At 38.0% G+C, this 23,054-nt stretch overlaps 1 protein-coding gene across 27 annotated transcripts in view; it reads right to left on the bottom strand.

The window, feature by feature from the left end:
• Positions 1-23,054, bottom strand: part of PTK2 (protein tyrosine kinase 2) — a 164,160-nt gene that overhangs the window by 29,765 nt on the left and 111,341 nt on the right. For 16 of the 27 annotated variants that reach the window (XM_086466084.1, XM_086466110.1, XM_086466112.1 and 13 more), the window contains 9 exons: positions 21,740-21,760; positions 20,564-20,661; positions 17,589-17,673; positions 15,382-15,482; positions 13,968-14,083; positions 12,303-12,403; positions 11,035-11,124; positions 9,506-9,710; positions 2,752-2,863 (listed from right to left, as the gene is read on the bottom strand). In XM_086466084.1, coding sequence (XP_086322210.1) covers positions 2,752-2,863; positions 9,506-9,710; positions 11,035-11,124; positions 12,303-12,403; positions 13,968-14,083; positions 15,382-15,482; positions 17,589-17,673; positions 20,564-20,661; positions 21,740-21,760 — 929 coding nt within the window. Of the gene's footprint in view, positions 1-2,751; positions 2,864-9,505; positions 9,711-11,034; positions 11,125-12,194; positions 12,212-12,289; positions 12,404-13,967; positions 14,084-15,381; positions 15,483-17,588; positions 17,674-20,563; positions 20,662-21,739; positions 21,761-23,054 lie in introns of all 27 variants that reach the window. The other 11 variants (XM_086466085.1, XM_086466111.1, XM_086466108.1 and 8 more) reach the window with 2 other exon arrangements.

Below are 23,054 nucleotides of genomic sequence, written 5' to 3'. Positions count from 1 at the left end.
CTCCCAATGAATTTTCTAAAATGACTAACGGTTTTTTAAACAACTAAAATGACGTTTTCCCCCATTTTTGCTTGGCAATGGAAGCAGCTGAATTGTTTGCCAGGTATGTCAATAAATAATGCCTGCTCTATGAATGCTTTGTGAGCATTTAATTGCTTGTGCTGAATGACCTGCTGTGTGCTGTTTAACCCTACAGAGGACATCAGTTAAGAACATACTTTTTAACTCAAGTTTCCAGGTGCAAATGCAGCATTGTTTCTAAGTTCATGACCTGCAGTACATCAAGTTTTGCTATTAATTTGTTGCTTTTGTGACCATTCCCAAAAGTAAACTCTTTTGCCTCAGTCAGAACACAACTCAAACTGGTTCGTTTAGCGTAAATATTTCCGTGTGTTATTCCGAGGACTAAAATTAGTTCTGATAATTAACTTCTGTGTAACTAATTGCCTCAACATGGAAGGTGCTTTTGATCATATTCTGAACTCCACGGTCTCTTCATCATCCATGCTTTGTTTGGCAAGAAAAACTGAGACAGAACTAGCTCCTATTAGAAAGGACAGCTGAAGAACAGCTATCAAGGGTCTTTATCTGACCATCTTGCTTTACTCCTTCAGGAGAAGGGCAATACTTTACATGTAAACAAACAAGACGTATAACCACAGGAAAACATGAGAAAAGTCAACAGAAATTCGGACAGCACTATTAATAAAAGACTACATGAAAAGAAGCCTCGTTTGCTGCAGCAAACACTGAACGCTTTTGCCAGAACAGGTACAGAAATGTCACACTACTGAAAGAATTTATGTTGGAAATGTTTGCTCAGAACAACATACTTTTACCTTGCCAGCAGAAGTGTTCTGTTATTTTGTTTGATACTAACCTCCAAAGGTTTGTTTTTTTTTTTTGTATGAGGAACAGTGCTGGTGGGTGTTTCAGGACAAGAAAAAGCAATCAAAGAGGGGAAAATCCCCAGACCTCATCTTTCTGCAAATGGGCTCCTTCAGTCCTTCTGGCAGTTAAAGGCAACCACCACATTACTTTGAAATTGCAGAATTTATTGTCATTTTATGAAAAATGTCACCATCATTCTGTACTAAGGTATTTTCTGTCTTCGGTTTCTAACAGAAATCACTGTGAGACAGAAGTAATTTCATAGTACAAACTGTGATATCCGTGATGTACTTGAGAACGTGTAGGAGTTTAAGGCTATAAATCAAATGGAATTTAAAACCTATAAAGACCTGAAACCTCTATAACGAATTTTTGGAAGAAAAACATCACTTGTCACCATTAGAAAATTAGATAATAACTTGAGATACTTTAAACCTCATATCTATGAAATTCAACTTGTTCCAATGTCATCAGCATGCACATCCATATTTTACACAAAAATACTGTATAAAAAACCTGACCAACAACTGCATTGCATATACAGCGAGGACATATGACCCCCTCAAAAAAGATATGCAGTGGTAGAATTCATTTCAACCTGAACACTTCTTTGTCAAGTGTTTCAGTTTATACATCACACTCAAAGCTCTAACGATGATAATTTCTAATACAGCATAATTTATGTGTTACATTAGTGAAAGGTACTTATTTTATTTGGATTAGCCCCAAAGCTTCAAGCCTAAACAAATACTTCAAACAAGGTTGTAATAATTACGTAGCATACTGTTCCAACGTATGCAGTTTATCTGTTTCTACAACTCCAAACATTGTCTGTCTATATACACACCAGATCCTGCTAGTTAATCTCAAATGACTAAGCAGGTTGATGGATTGTTTGCTGTGTTGAACTCTGAAATGAAAGCAACAATTCCACTGCTCGTACTTCTCGGTTGCCATAAAGCTATTAAAACACACAACCAAGCCCAGAAATCTATCAGGCAACAGGCTGGGGCTGGGGAAAGAAAACAAAACAAAAATAAGTCGTCTTCCTATGACCGTTGGGGGATGCGTGCAGCAGAAGGTGCCGCACCAGTACTACTGAAATCGTTATCAGCACCAGAGCTTGCGTGTACAGCTACGGGAATTCACCCCAAACTGGTCAGGACACAGACAATATTCCACATTACAGTGGTGACTGTGCAAAATGAAATTCTTCAAAATACAGCCTCGATCCTTCACACTGCAAAATAACTCCGATGAGAAGCGAACAGGTTACTGAGAGAAGAGAGTGCTCAGCAAGCGGTGAGGTTGGACTACCACAGCTGCAGAACACATCAGCGACATCCAAACACGACACACAAGTAAAGAAACAAAACTAAGTGTAAACTAAAACGCGTAAGGTCCTTGGAAGCAAACCCCTAATTTTCTGTCCAGAATAAGGAAAATGGAATTAGGTGACTTCTATCCTCTCACTGATGTGTTTCACACTTCACACTGGTCTAAGAACCCACTAGCTAATGTTTCACAAAAGTGTTACAAGAAAGAAGAAAAAAGAAAAGGCCAGGAAACAATTTTGTGGCAACTATGGCAGTCTTTTACAAGTTAACCAACAAGAAACAGAAAATCATTAGTGCGATATTATAGCACGGATCGGTTCTAACAACAGTCCATATACAGCTGGGTCATTGCAGGCAAGTATCAGCAGACGATCAGGCAAGTATCAGCAGACGATGACAAAATTGGCCAGAACGCCGCTGTTGGAATGAACCCGTCTAAGAAGGCTTTGAAGAAATAAATGGAATAAAAATGGGGTTTTTTTGGTTTGTTATTTAAACACACATAATTTGCAGTCTTAACTACCTTGGGAGGAGCTTCATCTGATCCTCCTGAGTCCCAGGATACTGTGACTTGTCGCCTGGATTCCATTCTCATTCGTTCTTCTTGCTGCAGCTTCTCTTCCTCCAGTATTGTACTAAGAAAAACGTATTATGTTTAAGTAAAACTCCAGTCCAATGTCTAACAAACCTCTCCCCAGAGCTCTCACATTTTTCAGACTAATCAACACCATTTGACAAAGTGACTGAACACTGAAACACAAGCTTCTTTTACTTATATTGGTTAGGTTTCTGAAAACCAGTATCAGGATGAAATACTTCTGTAGAATTACCAGTGTGTTTCTAACAACAGAAGAGCGCCGAGTTTTTAGAAAGCTGTGGTTGATCTTGCACAAAACTCTTTTGGCATGTTAACAGCTCTTTTGATTTGTAATTACACAGAGAAATCCTCAACAACAATAAATAGAGCACTTACTTGCATGAAAACTTAATTTTTCACAAGAAAATATTCTACTGAACTGCAGCAAAGGTTAAAAACAAACTGAAAATCTTTACTGAAACTCAGCAAAGCTTCAGATCACTGGGATTTTTTTTTCTTTTTTAAAATGAAGCAGTCAAAAACCATTTTCAATACTATGTCTTCAGCTCTTACATTTTAGCCTAACCAGAAACACATTCAGCAAACTAATTTAGCAAAGCAGAAATATCTGACAGTATTCACTCAGCTTCTAAACATTCAGGTCAAAAGGCTACATTTTCAGCAAAGTACAAGACAGTAGTAAAACTAGTTCGCTACTTACCACTGTTCTGACTATTAAAATGACTGTTTGAAGTTCAACGTGATACTGCTGCCCCCACAGCAGCCTCCTCCCAGTCCTGCTATGTGGATTATTAACGTTGGATATTTGCCATTTGAAAAATATTCAGAAAGAAGCTTTGAAATAGGGAGCTGCAAATTCATTGGAGCTGCACGCTACACGGATAGTCTGGAGATGTGAGCAGGGCAGATTATTTACATATTGCTATCCCCAGTGTAAAAATAATCCTGTAAAGGAGCTATCCCAGCTTCTTTATTACTCAAAGAGTTTCCAAAAACAAAGCTAGGTTCTCAGTTTAGAATCTCCTGTTCAGTCGGCTAAATAACCACCCAGAATTACTCATGCAATGGATGAGATCAACCACAGCAATCTATTCTGATCTTGGAACTTCACTGCTTATTTCAAGAATAAATTCCTGCTTGGTTGGAGACAAGAACTTCGCTTTTCCTTACTCAGCCAAAAAAAAAAAAAAAAGCATCTATGCCACTGCTAAAAAGCAGAGAAGTCATCTCGTCTCACTGCAGCTAAACCAAGTTTGTAAGTATTGCTGCAATTTCAATCCATCATTGCTGAAGTAACACAAGAATGTGGAACAAAACCAACATCACACAGTCATTTGCAAAAGTCATCTTGATATAACTACCACGGAAACACAGCTACAGCCCAACGGAGAGAACTAAAAAGAGAAAACTTTTCTATTTTATCTCTCTCTTCCTTCAGAATAAGGAAAATCCAGGATTTCGTACTTGAACCCATGAAGAACTAGCAAAACCCCAGTGCTTTAAAGCTTAGGTCACACTTTGGATAATCAGCGTGCATCTTTGTGTAGCACGAGAAATCAGCCAACACGCATCCACAACCATGAACCACGATTATGATCTTTCAAAAAATACATCAAGATTTAAAAGAACACACCACAAAACACCACCAAAAAATCCACCCAAGAAACTGCATGAATTGATGCAGCAGTTGCCCTAATCTGAGCAAAAGCACGGAACAGGAGCCAGCTAAAAGCAGCTGACTAAATTCAGAGACGGCTTATGGACAATTTGCGGCCATGAGTGTTTGTCACAGCACAGTCCTGTTTTTCTATAAAACGGAATGAAACACCAATACCCCTTTGCCTGGCTACCAAAGCCATTTTATCTGTGGTGCCACTGTATTCAATACAGTACTGTTAACCTCAATCATATCACTGGAAACAACAAATTTCTACTGAAATGACTTGTTTTTCACAACACAGGCTCAGCTTTTTGCCTTACAACTCTAATTCCTCCCACCCTGCTCTTCCGTTGCCTGTGTCACCAGAAGGTCCCTTCCCCAGCAACCCAGCAAGTAGCCTGGTCAAAGGCTGATCAGCCTCAGTAGAATTTGTACTTGGATGCCCTTGAGTACTGCTGACAAGAATATAAAATAGAAATGCCTCAAGAGAAGCATTACTCGAAAAAACACAAAGCATATAAATGACTCACAGAAACGTCTTTGTTTTTACAACGGGAAGACCAATCCATAGACAGGGTAAGAGCGTGCCAAGAGATATTTTTGACCTTTTCTCAGTGCAGCTGCTTAAGTGCTCTGAACAGTTTATTGTAATTTGCAGAAGGTCAGGAAAGTCAGATCTAGGCATATTTTCCCAAACTGCACATATTTTTAGCAGCCAAGCGGAACAAGCAGAGAAGCATTTCTATTCATACGATTTCCCTAGCAAATCTTGAGGTAGCACAGACTTAACTCATCTTCTTGGCGAGGTTAAGTCTGATGAAAAACCTCGACTATGAAATGTTCACATAATTGCTAAACTTAGTTCATTTGCAAAGAATCTTTTTACTGAAATTGGCCTGTGACATTGAAAAGGAAACATTGACTGGGAGCTTCAGTGTAGGAATATCTGAAATACTGAAACTCATCCCTACATGTCAATCAAAAGGCACAGCAATAGCTGTGTTTGCTGCTACAGTGGTGCAGGAACCTACAGCAAGTGCTGACCCTGTACAAGCAGCTTCTTTTTTTCCCCTCTCTGGTCTCCAGCCATCAGAAATGCAAAGCTGGATGCAGAGGAACATAGTTTTGCATACTGCCCTAATTTAAAGCAGATTCTTAATGGATTATAGATTATTCTTAACAGTCACTGTCAAAGTGCAAAAGGGTAATGAAGCATTTTACAGCCTCCATCATGTATTTCGAGTGTGTGTGAAAATATTTTTTTGGCAAGATGCCACAAAAGGAGAGGACTCAAACTGCCCTCACTCCTACCAGTTTTGTTTCTTTTATTTGTAAGCAGCATTTCAGGACCTACATCAAATGCAGTCACAATAAGGCTCAAGTCCAGTTCTCAACAGTTAATTATGTCACTGTTGTCATAAAAACAGACTTTAAAAGCATGAATCGTCTTTTTCCCCCCTTTTTTTTTCCTGAGCCGTATTGAACGTGACCTGCAGCGCTAGGATGATGCTAGAGGAGTCTCTGCTGTTAAAACCTGTGCTGCTCCTTCAGTGGCCAACAGAGGGCCATGGGGACACTGACACAGCGACATACAACTGCTGCTTATTTTGCCATTTTTAGGAGAAAGGGTTAGTGATAGGTACTTCACACAAAATTCCTTCCATGATGCAGTGAACATGTCATGCAACTGCATTAATTTGAAAGCTCAAAATTAAAATCCAGCTGAACCTCCAACGCACACCCCCCCCCCCCAGTTTTAACAGAATTGCCAACCAAAGGGACACTCAGGGCACCACAACTCGCAAGCACAAGCCTGGGAGCTGACTTGTAAGAAAGCGTGTGAGTAAACTGGTGGTACCTCAGCAATACACACCTGCAGCACATTGAACATCGCAAAGAATAAATTAAATTTAATAATACACGCATGTATGAGATAGATATGGTTATAGTGAGTGTACAATTATAGCACAGTAAGTGTACAGTTACTGTAAGTGGCTAGGAGTCATTTTGAAGAGAAATGCTGCAAAAGTGATATGGCATGATTTGGGTACATTCAACACTTCACAAAGGACATTTTACATTCTTTACCATGTAGTGCAAGACCAAAAATCTCATCTACACAAAATCAGCAAGGCAATACATGCTTCCTGCTTAAAATAACCTGGATTCTAATTCTGGCCCAGTCAGTGACAGAATCGCAGGAGCATCGGGGTAGCACCTCACTTTCCTGACTTCATCTTTTACACACACCCTACCTCCAACTGAAAAAGGGACCTAGGATGTGAGGATGAATTAAATTTGGAAATCCACAATCCACTCGTTTGTTTCTGTGTTTGCTGTGAAGACTAATTCATCCCTATCCACTTTGGACAGATCAAATGCTATAAAAGATCAGGCCTCATTATTACCCTAATAATAAATTCTACAGAAATCAGCATCTTTGCACTGCACAAGCAGCTTCAAATAAAGTTTGTGCAAAACAGATGTTACTATGAAATAAGAAAAGCATCAAATAACAGACAGAGAACACATGAAATGCTGATGCTCCCATTAGTGCTATTTCAGATGCAAAAAAGAAGTTCTTTCCCAAAGCCATGGACTTTTTCTCACTACAACACAGAGGAATGTTGTGGTGCTGTAGCACTGGCTTCAAGCAAACAACCAGTCAGCTTGAAAAGACTACCTTGGACAGGATCCAGGACGAGCAGCAGCAACACCACACAGAAAAGGCCACCAGGGAAATGGCTTGTTTTTGCAAGTTCATGGGAATTTGAGTTGTGAAACACAATCTTTCCTAGCTGCCTGAGATTGCCTCATCGTAAGGGAATTGGGAAACTTTCCAACAAGAGGCCGACTCTGTGAGCAGAGCAAAGAAGCCCTAAGGACAACCGTGCTGCCTAACTTCCAAGAGATAAAGGTCACCAGTTTGGAGTGGCAGAAAACTCTCTACTTCGGTGAGAAGAGAGTAAAAAACTGGATTTTAGGGCTGCTGTGGCCCCAGGAGAGAGGACATCCTCTAAACAATGCTTCAAATCTCCTACCATGTCTAGAGGAGCAAAAAACCACCCCCCTTGGTGCATTTTTCATCTAGAACCAGGGAATTGTTTAGGTTGGGACTCCTGGGGGTCTTGAGTCCAATCTCCTGGTAAAGCTGGGCTCCATGCATGGTGAGGTCAGGTTGCTCAGAGCCTTTTCCAGCCAAGGTTTGAAAGTCTCCAGCACGGAAATCCAGAGTCTTTCTGGGTGACCTGTGTCAGAGCTTACCCACGCACACTGGGGAACATTTTGATTTCCAACCAACAAGAACTTGCCTTGCTGCATGTCAGGAGTGCTGGTGCTTGTCCCTTGGCGGTGCATTTCCAAGGAGAGCCAGGCTCTTGTGCACTGGTCTGAATCTGGTGATACCTTCCCACCATTCTTCACTTTTTTTCCCCCATTTCTCCTTCCTGCCCTACGCTGTTATAGGTGTTGCTGCCTTTGCGCTCTCTCTGAGTACAGTCTACATTTATTCTACCCTCAACACAATTACTTTTACTCTGGATTTACTCATCCTCTTCCTTTCTGGTGAGATGCTCTCCCTGCCTGGGTTTACAGACTACAGCCATCTTCCTAGTCACATTTTTAGGGCTTCACTCTGCTCCGTGCCAGTCAGCTCCAAGTTACCAGTACAATCTGACTGCAAATTAAGAAGAATGCTATTCTGCCAGAGCCAAAAAAAAAAAAGGCAAGTGAATTGCCAATTTCCGCCTATTACCCAAGTCACACAACTGTGTCATATCTTTTCCTTGCAATCCCTACCCAGCCCTACCATTCCTTCCTTTGTGGTTAACTCCACAGAGTCAATAGAATGATAAGTTACTTGTGAGAAGGGCTACGTCTTCCTCTAGCTATGTAATTTAGGAGTCTACACAGGAGCTCCCAGAGTAACAGATGGTGGAACTGTATGAAATAGGTTGGAGATATAGGAAAAAATTTAAAGGTACCCAAGTTATCCATACAAGCAACTCTGAAACAGCATCATAATTAAATCGTCCCTTATTTTAACCACCTACAAATTGTCTTGTACCATGAACATCCAGTGACAGCACAAAATGATATTCCGAAAATAAACCATGCCACAAAGCACAACTTTCAAACAAGATAGAAGATAAAACTGAATAACTCAGCAATGAATTACAATAAATACAAGAGTGGATTTACAGCGTACAATACCTATATATTGTTTGAAGCTTATATTGCATTAGGCAAAATAGATACTGAGCCCTCATAAAATCCCAAAGGTGGTCACAAATGTCACAAGTGTCTGCACAATATCCCAGTGATGTTTCAAAGTTTAAATACCGCTCCCATTTTGTGGCTGGTGAAACAGAGATACGGCCACTGGAATAAATCTTTGCAGAACAAACTAGGGTGTGAATTTAGACTGATCTCAAAAGTGTGTGCTCACATTTGTTCCAAGATAAACATAAGGTAGTCTATATCCTGGTTTACAAAGGGCAAAAGAATTTCTGGTTAATGATGCTGCAATTATTGCAGGCTCCGCAACTGCACTGACACAGCTGCCACAGGGCAACTACTGTGCTACACATTATGAAAACAGCTTTCAACAGCACTGACCCGATGCTTCATTTACACAAGAAAGGATACCTTTATACCCCCAAACTGTCCACTGCATGTTTGACTAAGTAATCACTCTAATTCTTTCTACTCCCTTCCCAAGGATTGTACCATACACAGCTGAAATCATACATAAATTGCTAGTAAAATCTGGAGTTTTTCTTGGGAGAGAAGGAAGGTGATTCATATTTCCAGTTATTTGAATTTACTGCCTAGTCTAATTTTCTCCAACAGATAAAGGTCCAGATTTCCAAAAGAGTAGCAACAACCTGGCCTTCTGAAGATAAAACTTAATACACTACGTCTTGCATTTTCCACAGAAAGAAAATACTGTTAACAGAAGACACAGTGAAAATAAATATTTCTGAACAAGGAAATGACCTTTCAGAAGTATAACCCTACCTGAGTTGTGCTTTAAGTTCAGTAAACCTGGGTCGTCTACTAGGGTCGTATGCCCAGCACTTGGTCATAAGGCTGTAGAGGGTAGGAGGGCAGTTTGGAGGCATTGGGAGCCGCTCACCGTTCTCAATTCGCCCAATCACATCATTGTTCTTCACTCCCTGGAAGGGCTTTACCCCATGCATTAGGATCTCCCACATACACACACCTGAGAAACACAGACAAAAAAATTTTCCCCAGTGGGAGCAAACAACAAAACGTGTTAAAAAAGAAACAACCCCCAATTTTGTACAGCCAAACAACACAACTTCTCCTAAAACACACAGCTAGGGAACCAGTTCTGACTTACCGGCTGGCAGCAGAGAGAGTGACGTGCAGCAGGATTACACACGCAGTATCAGCCTGAACTATTTATGAGGAAGCATGACCCACAGCTGGCTCACAGCAGCCTGGCTTCATTTAACTACCTTTTACCTAGTGTAAATCAGAATGGTTGCTCATATTCAAATCTACTTTTTTTATGAGGTAGAATGAGCTGTGTTTGCTTTTTCCTTTGACTAGTTCCAACTGGCTTGTTTCAACATGTAGAGCATGTTTTCATTTTGAGGGTGTTTTAACACTGGCATTGATCCAATTTTTTTGTGCTGAAGCCATGTAATAAAACAGTTTCTGTTGAAACTATGTTAAAAGCACAAAGGGAAAAATGGTCTGTCAGTTCAGAATAGCCCAAAAGGTTCAACAGACTTCATTTTTCTAACTCTGACTGCACTAAAGTTTTCTTCAAACTATTATAAACCTGCTAAAATTCACATATCCTTCACTCAAAAACATTCAATATTTTGCAAAGAGGATGAACTACTACTTGCCTGTCCTGCTCTTATTTCAAGTCTCATCACCTCTGTTCCTTTACACAGCCTATCTTTGTTCTGTCTGTCCAGACCAGCAGTCTGGACCAGTTTGAGCACAGGTAACCAGAGTCACATAAAAACTTGCATATTTAGGAAAAAAGATCAAAGGCTTCTGGATATTCCCATTTACCCTTATTTTCACTCAGCTTCTGGTCATATTTTGTAAGCTAGCAGGAGCTATGAAAGACAAATTAAGTGGGAATCTAGCATTAAAGATCTGGAAACAGGACATCACGTAGCCTGATCTATGCACTAAGCAAGGAAGCGGGCATATCACCAAAATAAAAAGTGAAAAGATAAACTAGAAACAGCAAATAACAATGGTGTAACACAAAGAAACCAGAGGGAAAAACAGTAAAAAAATAATCTCTGTTACGACTATGGCCTAATTTCCTTGTACCTTCATTTATGCCAGCTTCTGACTAGGGGCAAAAGGGCACATGAAACTTTAGGTTTACTGAGTAGAAAAAGGAAAGAAAATACAGAGATGGAAAATGTGCTGGAAGAAACCACATTTTCAGAAAGTACAGTAAAAATAGTGCCAAATATCTGGAAAGTATTCATTTACAGTAGTTAAAACGAAACAGGACACTGAAGAACCCCCACCATTTGGTATTCACTTACCAAACATCCACACATCGCTAGCTGAGGTAAACCGTCGGAAGTTGATTGACTCTGGAGCCATCCATTTGATAGGTAATTTTCCTTTGGAAGCTACAGGGAAGGCAAGACAAGGCAGGTTTTTAGTCCTACTACTGAGCTCAATCATAGAATTTGCTCTCAGAAATAACTTATAGGAAAACCACATCTTTGGTGAAGCACTTTAACCATCAAATTCTGTACAAGAGGTTCCTGTATGGTCTGACCAGCTCTGCTTAGTAGTCCTCTTTGCCTAAATATTCAGACTGTTTGAGCTCCTTCTAGTTTCAAGTTAATTCTTATTTCAAGATGCAATTATTGCAGTCAACAAGGTACTGGCACCAAATCTGAAACCATCACAAAACCTCAACGAGGGAGTAGGTGTTTTTAAAATGATTTATAAAGATAAGGGAAGGTTGTCTGGTCTTACATAAAACAGAAAAAAGAATGAATAAAAACCAAAATAATGCCCCAAACCTCACAATAAAGCCCTCAACAACAAACCCCAAAAGCATAACAAGAAATGATCATGTCAAAAGCATTCCCCCTCTCCTCTCAGCAATTACAAAGATACGCAGCTCAGTGATACAAGATGAAATGAGGAAACATAATGGAGTATAAGGGGACAGATAAAGGGTATTTTAAAACATCTGACTGAAACTAGTATATTGAAGATTAGATTTATGAATGCATGATTTCATAATTTAAAATGCACTGCAGGACATCCCACAGCTGCTAGAGTCACTTAAGATCAGTATTCTATCCAAAATGGGGGAAAAAGTAGGCTTTAAAGACTATTTTGTACTGGATCTCCCTAGTCCAAGACATCTGAAGTATGCAGCATACAATGACAGCAAAACCTCAAAATTTACCTGTAGGTAACCTTGAACTCATTGTAGGCTACCTATGTTATGCCATGAATAGGAATACTATTTCAAACAGGCCTCAACTGTGGATAATCTTCTAAATATTGTGAAAAAAACACTATAAACTTGTCCTAAAAAGCAAAATTCTACCTACACATGAATCTCCTACTTTTTGCAACTTAAATCATACCTTGTGATTCTTCTCCTTAAGCATGCATGTAGAAATCCACTGCCATCTATTAAACTGTTTAATAGGTTGTCTTTTTATACGAATACAACAGCTAGACCAAGAATTGCTGGTTAATTCCTTTTGACAACAAAATCGGTATTGTGAAGAGCAATTGTGTTCTAACTGGCCTGCAAGAAAGATCCACAGTGTCAACTTACCTTTATAGTAAGTACTGTCTTCCATGTATCGAGATAAACCAAAGTCACCTAATTTCACACAGTCAGTGGCAGACACCAGCACATTTCTAGCAGCAATATCCCTGCCAAACAGAGGAGACATTATTTCTAGTCATTAAAAAACTTAAAGTGGTGAAATATCACTTGAAAAAAAATATTAAACCCCAGAAGTGTCATGGTTTGGGTGTGCATGTACAGAAAAAGACAACTACATATTTGCCTTCTGAGTCTGAGAAGCTTGTAGAAATGCTGCAGTATATTTGATCCTTATAAGTAATACCTGTCACAGTCCAAAAGTATAAACATCAATGTCAACATCAGAGGTAAAAGTTTTATCTTCATCTATTTAAATATCACAGGCTAACAATTTTTTGGCAATTAGAACCGATGGAAAAAAGAAAATCTGTCTTCTGACCCTGCAAAGGTAAGGAACTGGTTTAAGATCTGTTCTGTAGGAGACTTCCTAATAAGGAGCTCAGTTTTTAATGATGCCATAGGGATTACAAAAAGACTTGGGCATTCTTCCTCTTGCAGTTTCCCAGGTGACACAACCCACCTTATGTGTCTGTTGGTTCCGGATTTCAGCAGGCTTTGACTAAGTACTGACAGATTTAGCTCTGAGCAGTGAAGTACAACCAGAAAACTGAGGGGTGCTACTTTCTCCCATTTCCGTATGGTATGAATAAGTTGTATTTCAAAATTTTATTGCTAGAGTTAAAATAAACAGCTACTTGGCCAAAATTCAAGTATCTGTAGCAATTGTAAGGGTCTGTTATTTATAGTGTTTTTATATACATAGCTATCAATGTTTTTACATACATATCTATGTGCATATATATATATACACCCATAATACTTACATATATTGTGCTTGTATCTACAATATACACAATATGCAGAATCTGAACATAAGTCTTTAAACACAAATAAAATGCTCAAGTTCAAAATGAAAAGGTACATAACTGGAGTGCTGCGAACTTTTAATTGTATACAGTAAGAGGCTAAAGCCAGTCTGTTCTCCCTAGAAAGCTCATGTTCAAATTCAAGGGAATAAAATTCAAAACACACCTAGAAGGATATTTAGGTTTACTTTCTGGTTAAGCAAGAACTTGTATTTTGTAAATATATTGTTTTCCCTGTTCTTTACTGAAGAAGCTGGCTGCCCCTTATTTTGCTTTTCTGTGTTTGGAAGATGACAGGTGACTGGCGGCTTTAAAAACTATTGTAACCACAAAGCAACAAACTCGGCCGGAATCTGTTCTGATTGAAACCCGGCAGCATCTCCGAGTCACTCCAGGAGCGGGCCAGCAGGTGTCACTCTTGAAAAGGGTGTCAGTTGGGCGGCAGCGTCTGGAAAAATGACATACTAATACGGGGACTGACACGAAACAGGTATGTGGGTTTCAGGAGTTTCAAAGTATTGTTACTACACATTCATCACAACTCAAGGAAAAGAAACACAAAAGGAAGGCTTCAAAGAATCTATCTACGTGTGGTAAGTGCTTATCTTCACTTGAACAAGCGTGTCTAATAGCCAGAACGCTGCCAGTCACAAATCCAGTAATCTAGTACACCTGAATTCCCTAAAATTTCAAGCAGTTACATATAAAAATACACACATACACATATTTATGAATAAAATCTTACCTATGTACAAATCTTTTGCTCTCTAAGTAGGCAAGCGCTGTGCTAAGCTGGTAAGCGTAGAGTATCAGAGAGGCCAGATCCAAGCTGTATTTTCTTACTTGCAAAAACGACCTCAACTTTTTGCACAAAGCAGGAAAAAATGGGAAGAAGTTAGGATAAAAAAACAACAAATTTGAACGAGGCATATCTCAAATTGCAAAGTTTACATAAGTATCAACGGGCATGCCTTCCCTTAAGTCTGGATGAGAAAAGAAAATCACTTGCCATGAAGAAATTTCACTCTGGGTTTAATTAAAGCAGTTTTTTTCTACATGAAAACCGTTAGCCAAATGAATTAAAAAAAAAATAAAAAATTGTGCATTGCTTTCAGGCTTCTTTTGAAGACAGAGCACATGCTGCAGTTCCAGAGTAAAGCACTCCTGGACTTTTTCTGCATTCTTCCCTTGAGAACTGAGTACGTTTTTGGCCTAAATTATTTCAGAACAAAACAGTATGTGGCCAATCCGAACACCAATTAAATCAGTATTGTTTTGGAAGGATTAATTTTAATCTACATTTGCTAAAACAACTGGATTTAGCTCATAGCTCATTAGTAGCCAATACCAACGCAGGGTTTTTATAAGCTATATTCCCAGTATAAGGTAGTTAAGACTTAATGAAGGGTGGCACTAGTCTTCTTATAAATTAAGACAACGCTTTGAAAAGTGATTTGGGCACTGGAAAGGAAATCAGTAATTTTTTGACAGAAAATGACTTCTCCACGACAGGTTTTTCTGCCCATTTTTCTCGAACAGCATATTGCAGTTTGATAATTACAATGACTGTCTTACAATGCAGTATGAAATATCGCTTCAGCTCACATTTTCAGAGACATGTGGCTCGAAGAAAACAAATTGATTATAAAACCTGAGATCTAGTTCTGTTTAAACCATTCATCAAAAAGGCATAATAATGAGGAAAGTCATCTTATCTAGGATCTGTGCTGCATAGACTGTACAGAACAAAACCCAGAAGAAATTCAGTGTTCTAAGGGGAAAAGCAGTATTACCCAGGAAGAATAGAAGATGTACCACAGAATTTCACTTCCAGAAGGTATCTTTGTAAATGCTGTTTAAATGATATCGCATTATTATCATCTTGACACAGGTCGTGCTCTCGCTCTGGAGCAGCAATTGCCTTCTCTGAAAACAATGACTAAATCACTTTGGTATGAGCTGATGCAGCTCCCTCAGTGGAGGAGTTAGATCAAATTCTGCCACTCCTGTTTCTGAGTCCATAATTCTGCAAACAAGTATGATAGCACAGCTGGGGACAGTGCCTTTGCATTTATTGAGAAGTGAGTTTTTCAGTCTTTTGTAAAGGTGTCTGTGAGCATGAAGAGAGAAGACCACAGTTGCATGAGGAATTTTCATACCTCTCCAAGGGTACAGAGCTCCATGATTATCCAAACTGGGTTTTCTGTAATAACACCAATGAGCTTCACAATGTGAGGATGATCAAACTGACGCATCGTTACTAAAAGGAAAAGAAACAAGCTGGTGTGTTACACAAACCCTTTGTTAAAAATACAAAGAAAAAGGATGGCTATGTAGAATTTAGTCATTGACCAGAAAATACAACCACCATTCTGCAGGACTTGAAACAACTGCTTGCAAATGATAATGCCTGGTCATTTAATGTCCTGCAGGCAGTATGAACCACTGCTGGCTTTTGGCGCAAGCCAAGTCAGGTTCTCTGGTTCTTCTGCCTCAGTTAGGTGTAACGTAAGTGAACACAGAGACCTATCAATCCAGTGCATGACCAAGTAACCTGTGCCTTTCTATTGGAAGAGGAAATGGAACATGGAAATGTTGCTTCACTGATATAAAAATGAAGCAGAAATACAGTTTTAATTATAAAAACAATAGAAAGGCAATTAAAGCAAATAGTTTTATATCACATGGTCTTATCAGTTTTAAACACAAAATACTCCATTGTTGGAAAGTACTTCCCAGAAATTAGTTCTCTCAAAGAGAGCTGACACAATCACAAATTCAGAAAGGTAGTGAAGTTATTACATCATTTTGCCATCCAGCTTCTAGAGGCAAAAGGAATGACCTACCTGCAGAAAGGAGCAATTTACCAAACAGCCAGTGGAAGATCAGTAAAAATCTCCCCAAACCAGGTGGTTTGTATTTTAGCATATACAAATGCATAAATAGCAACCCACTGCTAGGCAAAAGCAGACAGGAATGAAGAGACAGGTGCTGCTCATGAAAACATTCTCTTTCATTTACTTTTTTTTCTGAGGTGTTCCTCCTTGCAAGAATCAATACTAAATCTTTTCAGCAATGAAACCTTCACCACAAGCAAACAACTAAAATCCAAAAATATTTTAATATTCCTAATATTAGGAAATAGATTTTTTTATTTATTGAAATAATCAACTCTGCCTCTTCAGATATTGGACTTGGGCCTTTTGAGGAGTGCTCTTAAAAACTAGGGGGGAGTATCTTCTGAGAGAGTTTGCAATCTGAACGCAATCAAGAGAAAGGTAACAGATGAGAATCAGAATTAAAAAAAAGAAAGAAGAAATGGCAAAACTATTAAATCAAAATTGAAAAGCACTATTTATCTGTCTACTACGCTGGCATTTCCTAATCTGTCAAGCTCAAAGCATAATAAGGAGCATTCAATAAGCAATTATATTCCACATTGTTAAGAGACAGCAGCCTACCTTTGACTGTGAAGTTATTACTATAAGCAATGGTATTTACTTTTACAACAGCTAGAAATGTAACGGAAAAAATTATAGTAATTTAAGAAAAATCTGACATCCAAAAATAAGAAGCCATTAGCTATGAACACAGATTTTTCTGAACAATTCGGAAAAAATCCTTGAACAAAGGAGTAGTGAATAAAAGTATACTGTAACATCTGGTCACAATCAAATAATTTATTGATATAACACAATACCTCTACGAGATTTATAGATATACAATAGCAGAGGACAATAGGCAAAAATTAAGGCCTAAGTCTCATATCTTAATTTGCTTACAAAACCAAACAGCAGAGAAATCAGTAACCACAACACTCTTACAGAAGTTTTCTGTTTGTATTCATCTCAACAAAAAGCCTCCCTCCATGTATGAAACACACCCCTTGGGGAATGTAATATTTGTGGGCAGTTATTTAGAAAATGGGTTTATTCTATCAGAATTTTTAATTCTGAATTTCCAAACCAGATCTTTTCGACACAACGTTTTTAGCAACTCTGTTAACAAAGACAACCACCGGACCTTCTAAAGTAATACCCTGGAACAAGTGCTGTGGTTTTTTAATTCATTAAGAAGAAAGAAGGAAATAGAGGATCAGATCTCTGATATTCCAAAACTGGTTCTGAAGCCTTACAGGAGTCAGATGTCACTGTTCAATTTAGGAAATCAAAGAACCCACATATAATCAAACACATGGGCAATGCAAGATGTAAAGCAGCCCTGGCACGTACTGCGGGAGAGGAAAAGGTCATGCTATCTGTTAATAAAAGATATACATTCGTATCAGAAGTCTCTGGCACAGATGGCTGCAGTCTTTGCAAGGACCAGTTACAGAAGCTACCCCAAAAGAAATTTTAATACTCACAGGCTTCTTGTAAGAATTTTTCTCTAACGCTGTCTGAGGTGCAGTTTTTACATGTTTTGATTGCAACAGCCATAGCTGGGTTTTCCTGAAAGACATTATTGAAAAATAACTGAAACACAGCCCACTAAAAGCCAGGTCTTTTAAATTCTAACAAAACCACTCAAGAGAAAATTAATACTAACTAGAATACCTTTAGTTAAGAAATTACATTTTGAAAGCTTGAATTTTAAAATATTGTAATAATCCAGACACCTAGTGCACAGCATTTATATCTAACACACCTAGGAAATATTTAATGTAGTGCTCAGATGTACTCATACAAGTTCTTAACGGGTTGAAAGTGGCTGAAGTGTTTTAAAATTAAGCTTCTACCTTAGGTATAGGCCTGGTCAAGGACTAGTATGCCTTCCTTCCAACTGGGAAACTGGGAATTGTGCATTGTTTACTGGGAAGATTACAAATGAAAATTCTCTGAAAGGCTACAGGGTTGATGTATATCCTCACCTAGTTTTTAAGGCCAGTGAGAGCTGAAGATTCACAGTTACGTTCTATGTCTGCTCATGCTTGGCTCTACTTTAGATCTATTTTTACAGACAAACATTATCAGAATTAGAATAATATTTGTATTTTTCAGGCTTAAATGTCTATTTTCTAAGTTACTCACAACATAGCTCTTCAAGTTGATGCTGCAGGAAAATATTGATTAAAACCTTTTCTCATACATAAACATGCCCATAAACTGACTGAAAAACTGGTGGTAAATTAAGATGGTTTCATTCCCTTCTGAAATCAAGATTCAATAATCAACTCTGGATGAGGCCTCTGAAGGCCTGCCAGACCAATCCCTCTCCTGCTGGTACAGATAAATTTGTTGAAACATCTCATGACCAACGTTAACATCCAAAGGAAGAGTTTCAGCATCTGCAACCAGTGAAGACTCCAGACATTTTCCAAAATGAATATAGGAAAAGGCCTGAGATCAGGGTTTTGCTGATCTTTTGTTTTCAGATAAGGAGACGAAACAGTGAGGATATATCAGACTGGCAACAGTTTGTGTACTGAGCAGCAAACACTTTTTCAAATGACACTTTTGGATTAATCCCACAGTAAATCAGCCTTTGAAGACAGTCTTATTTGAATTGCTTTCATCTGAGCAATAGGATCTTACATGTATATGCACATTTTCCATTCAGTACCCTGTAAATACAGGCTGGTTGTGACGTTTCAGGAACAGCTAGCAGTAAGCAGCATGCGAGAAGAGGTGGATGCTGCACAGTCACTGAACTTTACAAGTGAAATGAATGGGGGATAAGTGACTTTTCAGATTCAAATTTGAGCTAGCAAAACAAGAGGCCAGAAACCTCCCCTATATTTTTGAATGCAAGCTGAATATTTGCAAGGATGGAAACGCTATCATGTTACTGTAACTGACCTTTTATCTATTGTAAGACTTCCTCCAAAAGTGTACGGTGCGCTCTGTGACTAGTACATTAAAATTTAATAATACCTTTCTGTTTTCCCTTCACATATTCAAGTGTGTTAAATGCAGTAAAATATTATTAATAAAAGTAATCAGCAGGTTGCCATTTAAAAAACTCATACTAGAGACAGGATGACTGAATAAAATCTGTTCTCCAATTCAAGAAAAAGAGAGAGACAGCGTTTTCAAAACAATAGTCCTTAAGAAAAGGGGTCTTTAATTGGTTTTACAGAGCACTAGATTTATCCACTGTGCCCCAAGTTCAGTGAAACACTACTCCTCAAGTACTCCTGTTACCTGGGACAGGATTAAATGAAAAATAAGAATCTCCCTTAAGGCAAAGTGTATCAGATTTGCTTTTCTAAATGGAGGTATCAGAGCAGACTTCAAACTTGTCTGAAATACGTAACATTTACCCTTATTTATTTACTTAACTACTGCATTAAAGATTTATTTATTTAACCCACCAAGCTGGGATGCTAACCAGCTGTTTCTGGGAAATACTGTTTCTGAAGTTACAACTTGATTGTTGTCCACATGAATTAATTTATTTTAAGCTTGAAATTGGCTGAAATGAAACAATTTTCCATCTTTCTCTTGCCTTTTTCCACAAAGTTAATTTTTCATCCATTTAAACAGCATTCTTAATCTTTGTGGAGTCTAGAAAAACAGATAAGCACCAGCTTAAATTATACAAATCCCGCCAACCTCACTTGTTTCACTGAGGTGACTCTTGTACATTGGGGTTTTGCTGAATCAGTGTCCAAGTATTTTGTGTCTCTTCTTTCAGGAAAAAGTAGTAGCTTTATTAACACAGAAGCTTCTTTGTGAGAGACATAGTGAGATGGTCACTGGAGAAACAGACATATTTGTTTAATATTATTGTCTGTCTGTTGTAGGCTGCTGCCCTTCCAGCACAACAGACTAAAATTTCTTTTCTGTATTTTAGCACAGAAGTTAGATCAGCTTATCCTGACACAGTTGGCAGCTTCTGCACTGAATGCTGAACCTAAACCTGAGCCAGGCTGAACACTCATAAATACAGTTTTAAACTCTGGAAAAGGTTCTAAAGCACTGACAGCTCAGTAGAGGAGTACGGCCAGAGGGACATGTGCTTACCACACTTGGACACACTCAAAATGGAGAAGAGAATGTATGGTTGGGGTTAAAAGCAATGACTTCCAATTTCAACTCGGCCAGTGACTTTGGTACAGTCCTCAACAATTTACTTTGGTCTTTTGATTCCTTTCCCAACCTATTACAAATAGTGATATAGGAGCAGAGAAACTATTCTGGAGCTAGTTTTCTATTTAGCCGAAACATGGGAAATATTCTCTATGAGCTGACTATTTTCAAAAATAAAGCACAAAGTAAATTTTTATTTGTTCTGGAAGACTCAGACTAAGGCATCTAAGGAATACATTTGTTTTTTATTTAATTTTTAACTAGAAAGGCTTTATCGCTTGTTTAGTTTTATTTCAGCAGTGAGGCTTACCGGACTCATGTAAACTCCTTGGTGTACATCTCCAAACTGCCCTTCACCAATGCAGCGCCCCAATTCAATTCTTTCCCTTTGAATTTCATAATCTCTGGCTATAAGAATATAACGCACTTAAAATATTACATTTCTGACAAAGGGTAAAGAAATAATCCACAAGATACAAAACTTGAAGTAAGTCACTCAAATGTCTCACATACGAATAACTAAGATTAACATTTGCTGCACACCAACCTATACAAATGCTGTATACACACAGTGGAAACCTCTTAAACAAATGTTTGAGCCAAAGCAATGAAAAAGGAATTGTGAAATCCAATTCGCTAAATTAACTACTATGCATTATTTATTTCAATGCAACAGACATAATTGAATCCTTCTTAATTATAGCTAGTAAAAGACAAAGAACACAAATAGCCTAGGGCAATACCAATGATATTAAATACAGGCTTAGCACACATCCCTCTAGATGTTTAAGAGAACTCCACTATGTGGTATTTTAGATCTTGGAACCATCAAATGAGCCCAGAGAATTTTTAAAGAGGTAACTGCAAGGAAAAAAAATACAAAAATAAGAGCATGGCAAATAAAGATAACACGTTAAGAGCAAAATTTGGAGTGCAATACACCTCTGTCAGCGTGTAATTGAAGTAAAATTGGAATGTTTTGTGGACTTATGCAATTTTGTGAACTTTGTGGTTTAATAGACCAAGAATATTACTGACAAAAATGGCTCAGTACTTCAGCAAAACATTTAATCAATTGCAATTGAATTACTTCATTTGCAATTTCATTTCTAGCAGACATGGAAAAATATTTCAGGAATAGCAGAAAAGCATGTACAGTATATGTTTTCACCTCTACTTGTGTTATTCAGAGAAAAAAAAAATATAACCAACCAGCTTAGGACTTTCGTGACTGATGATTTTGACTTCATTAACACTACAGAAATACTGTGACCTAGAGCTGGATAACAGAGTGATAAATGTCTTTTTCTTTTTTTTTTTTTTTTTTTTTTTTTAAGTACTGCATTTTCCTCTTTAAAATCCCAAAGCTAACTGGTTTAACTATAAATAAATAATGTTTATTAAATGAAAGTGAACAGTAAACTTAAAAATTCCACATCATTCCAAACTGCAAGCATACGGGGATGGGTAAAGGGTCTCCTGTTACCTTCATCTATTCCATAGCTTTCTGCAGTGCAATTAAGAGAAAAATCAAATGCTTACTTATTAGAGCTTCTTAAAATCAAGACAAGGACAAACATTTTTTAACATTTTCTTAAAAAATGAAGAAATATACTGATGCAATTTTAAGTTTGCATTAGCAGAAGTCACAGGTCTGTTCTTGTGATCTTTACTGACTCAGTCCTTTGAGAGCTGAACACTTGAGTCCACTTCAATCCACCAAAGCACTTAATGAATTTCACTTCAACAGCCCATCTCACGGGATTTGAATTGAAGGTATACTTAAGTGTTCAGCATCATCCAGGGCTGGGCCCACAAGTAATTGCTTCCATGAATTTAAATGAAAAGATTGGGGGCAGGGGGGGGGAAATAGTCACACAAAGTTAATATGTTAACAAAAAATAAAGGATATAATTTATCATCACAGTACTTTTTGATCCTGCAATTATTTTAGTAGGATCACATAGTGACTTACTGCAAGACATTCAAAACACTGTTTATTTCTGGAAAACATATATTCTTGCTTTTCAAATATTTACATTCAAATATATATGCTTTTTGAAACATATATTCTGGCTTTTCAAGTTATTTTCCACAGTAGTGGAAATTATGTTGCAAACACTGCAGTGATCATGAAACACTTCTGCTACATGGTACATTCCAGAAATTCATGGTTCTTCAGCAGAACATGGTACCAGTTTAGTATCACCCTCCTCTCTCACGCTAACCAAACCCGACATTTTTGCAGGTCTGCGTATCAATGGATTATCTGCTTCTAGAGAAATCCTTGGTTGCCAAAACGCAACTGTAATACCGCAGACACAACTTTTAAAACCAGAACACTAGACTTTCACATTAAATTAGTTAGCCTTGACACTTTAAGATCATATTATAGTTCAAATATACCGTAAGACAAATCCTTGTGGTGCCTACTGAGTAATTGTTTTTACTTCAAAGATGAAGACTCAGAAGAACTTTGAATTTTTATTTTTGTTCCTGAAGTCTTTCATCTTTAACAAAATTGCATGTAGTACGGATGACTTTCCTCTATCATGGAATTTGAGAGCAGCAAGTCTGTCACAGAGCAAGGGTGAAATACAGTTAGACAGCAATACACAGAAGCTTTCCAAATTGTTTGCTCCTACCACAGAAATCTTATCCATTCTTTAAGGGTTGTGTTTGGCATTACAATCAAAAAAAATTAAATTTTGAGACATAAAAGGAATTTCGCTGTGAAGTCACCGAGAGCAACAAAATAGAATTTGGTTTTATTTGCTTCAAAACCTGAACTTGAAAAACAC

This window comes from Leptosomus discolor, chromosome 5 (genome assembly GCF_034619465.1).
Source record: "Leptosomus discolor isolate bLepDis1 chromosome 5, bLepDis1.hap2, whole genome shotgun sequence".
In the NCBI taxonomy this organism is placed as follows: domain Eukaryota; kingdom Metazoa; phylum Chordata; class Aves; order Leptosomiformes; family Leptosomidae; genus Leptosomus; species Leptosomus discolor.
The sequence above is the reverse complement of the archived record's forward strand: the minus strand, read 5'-3'. Positions and strand labels throughout refer to the sequence as shown.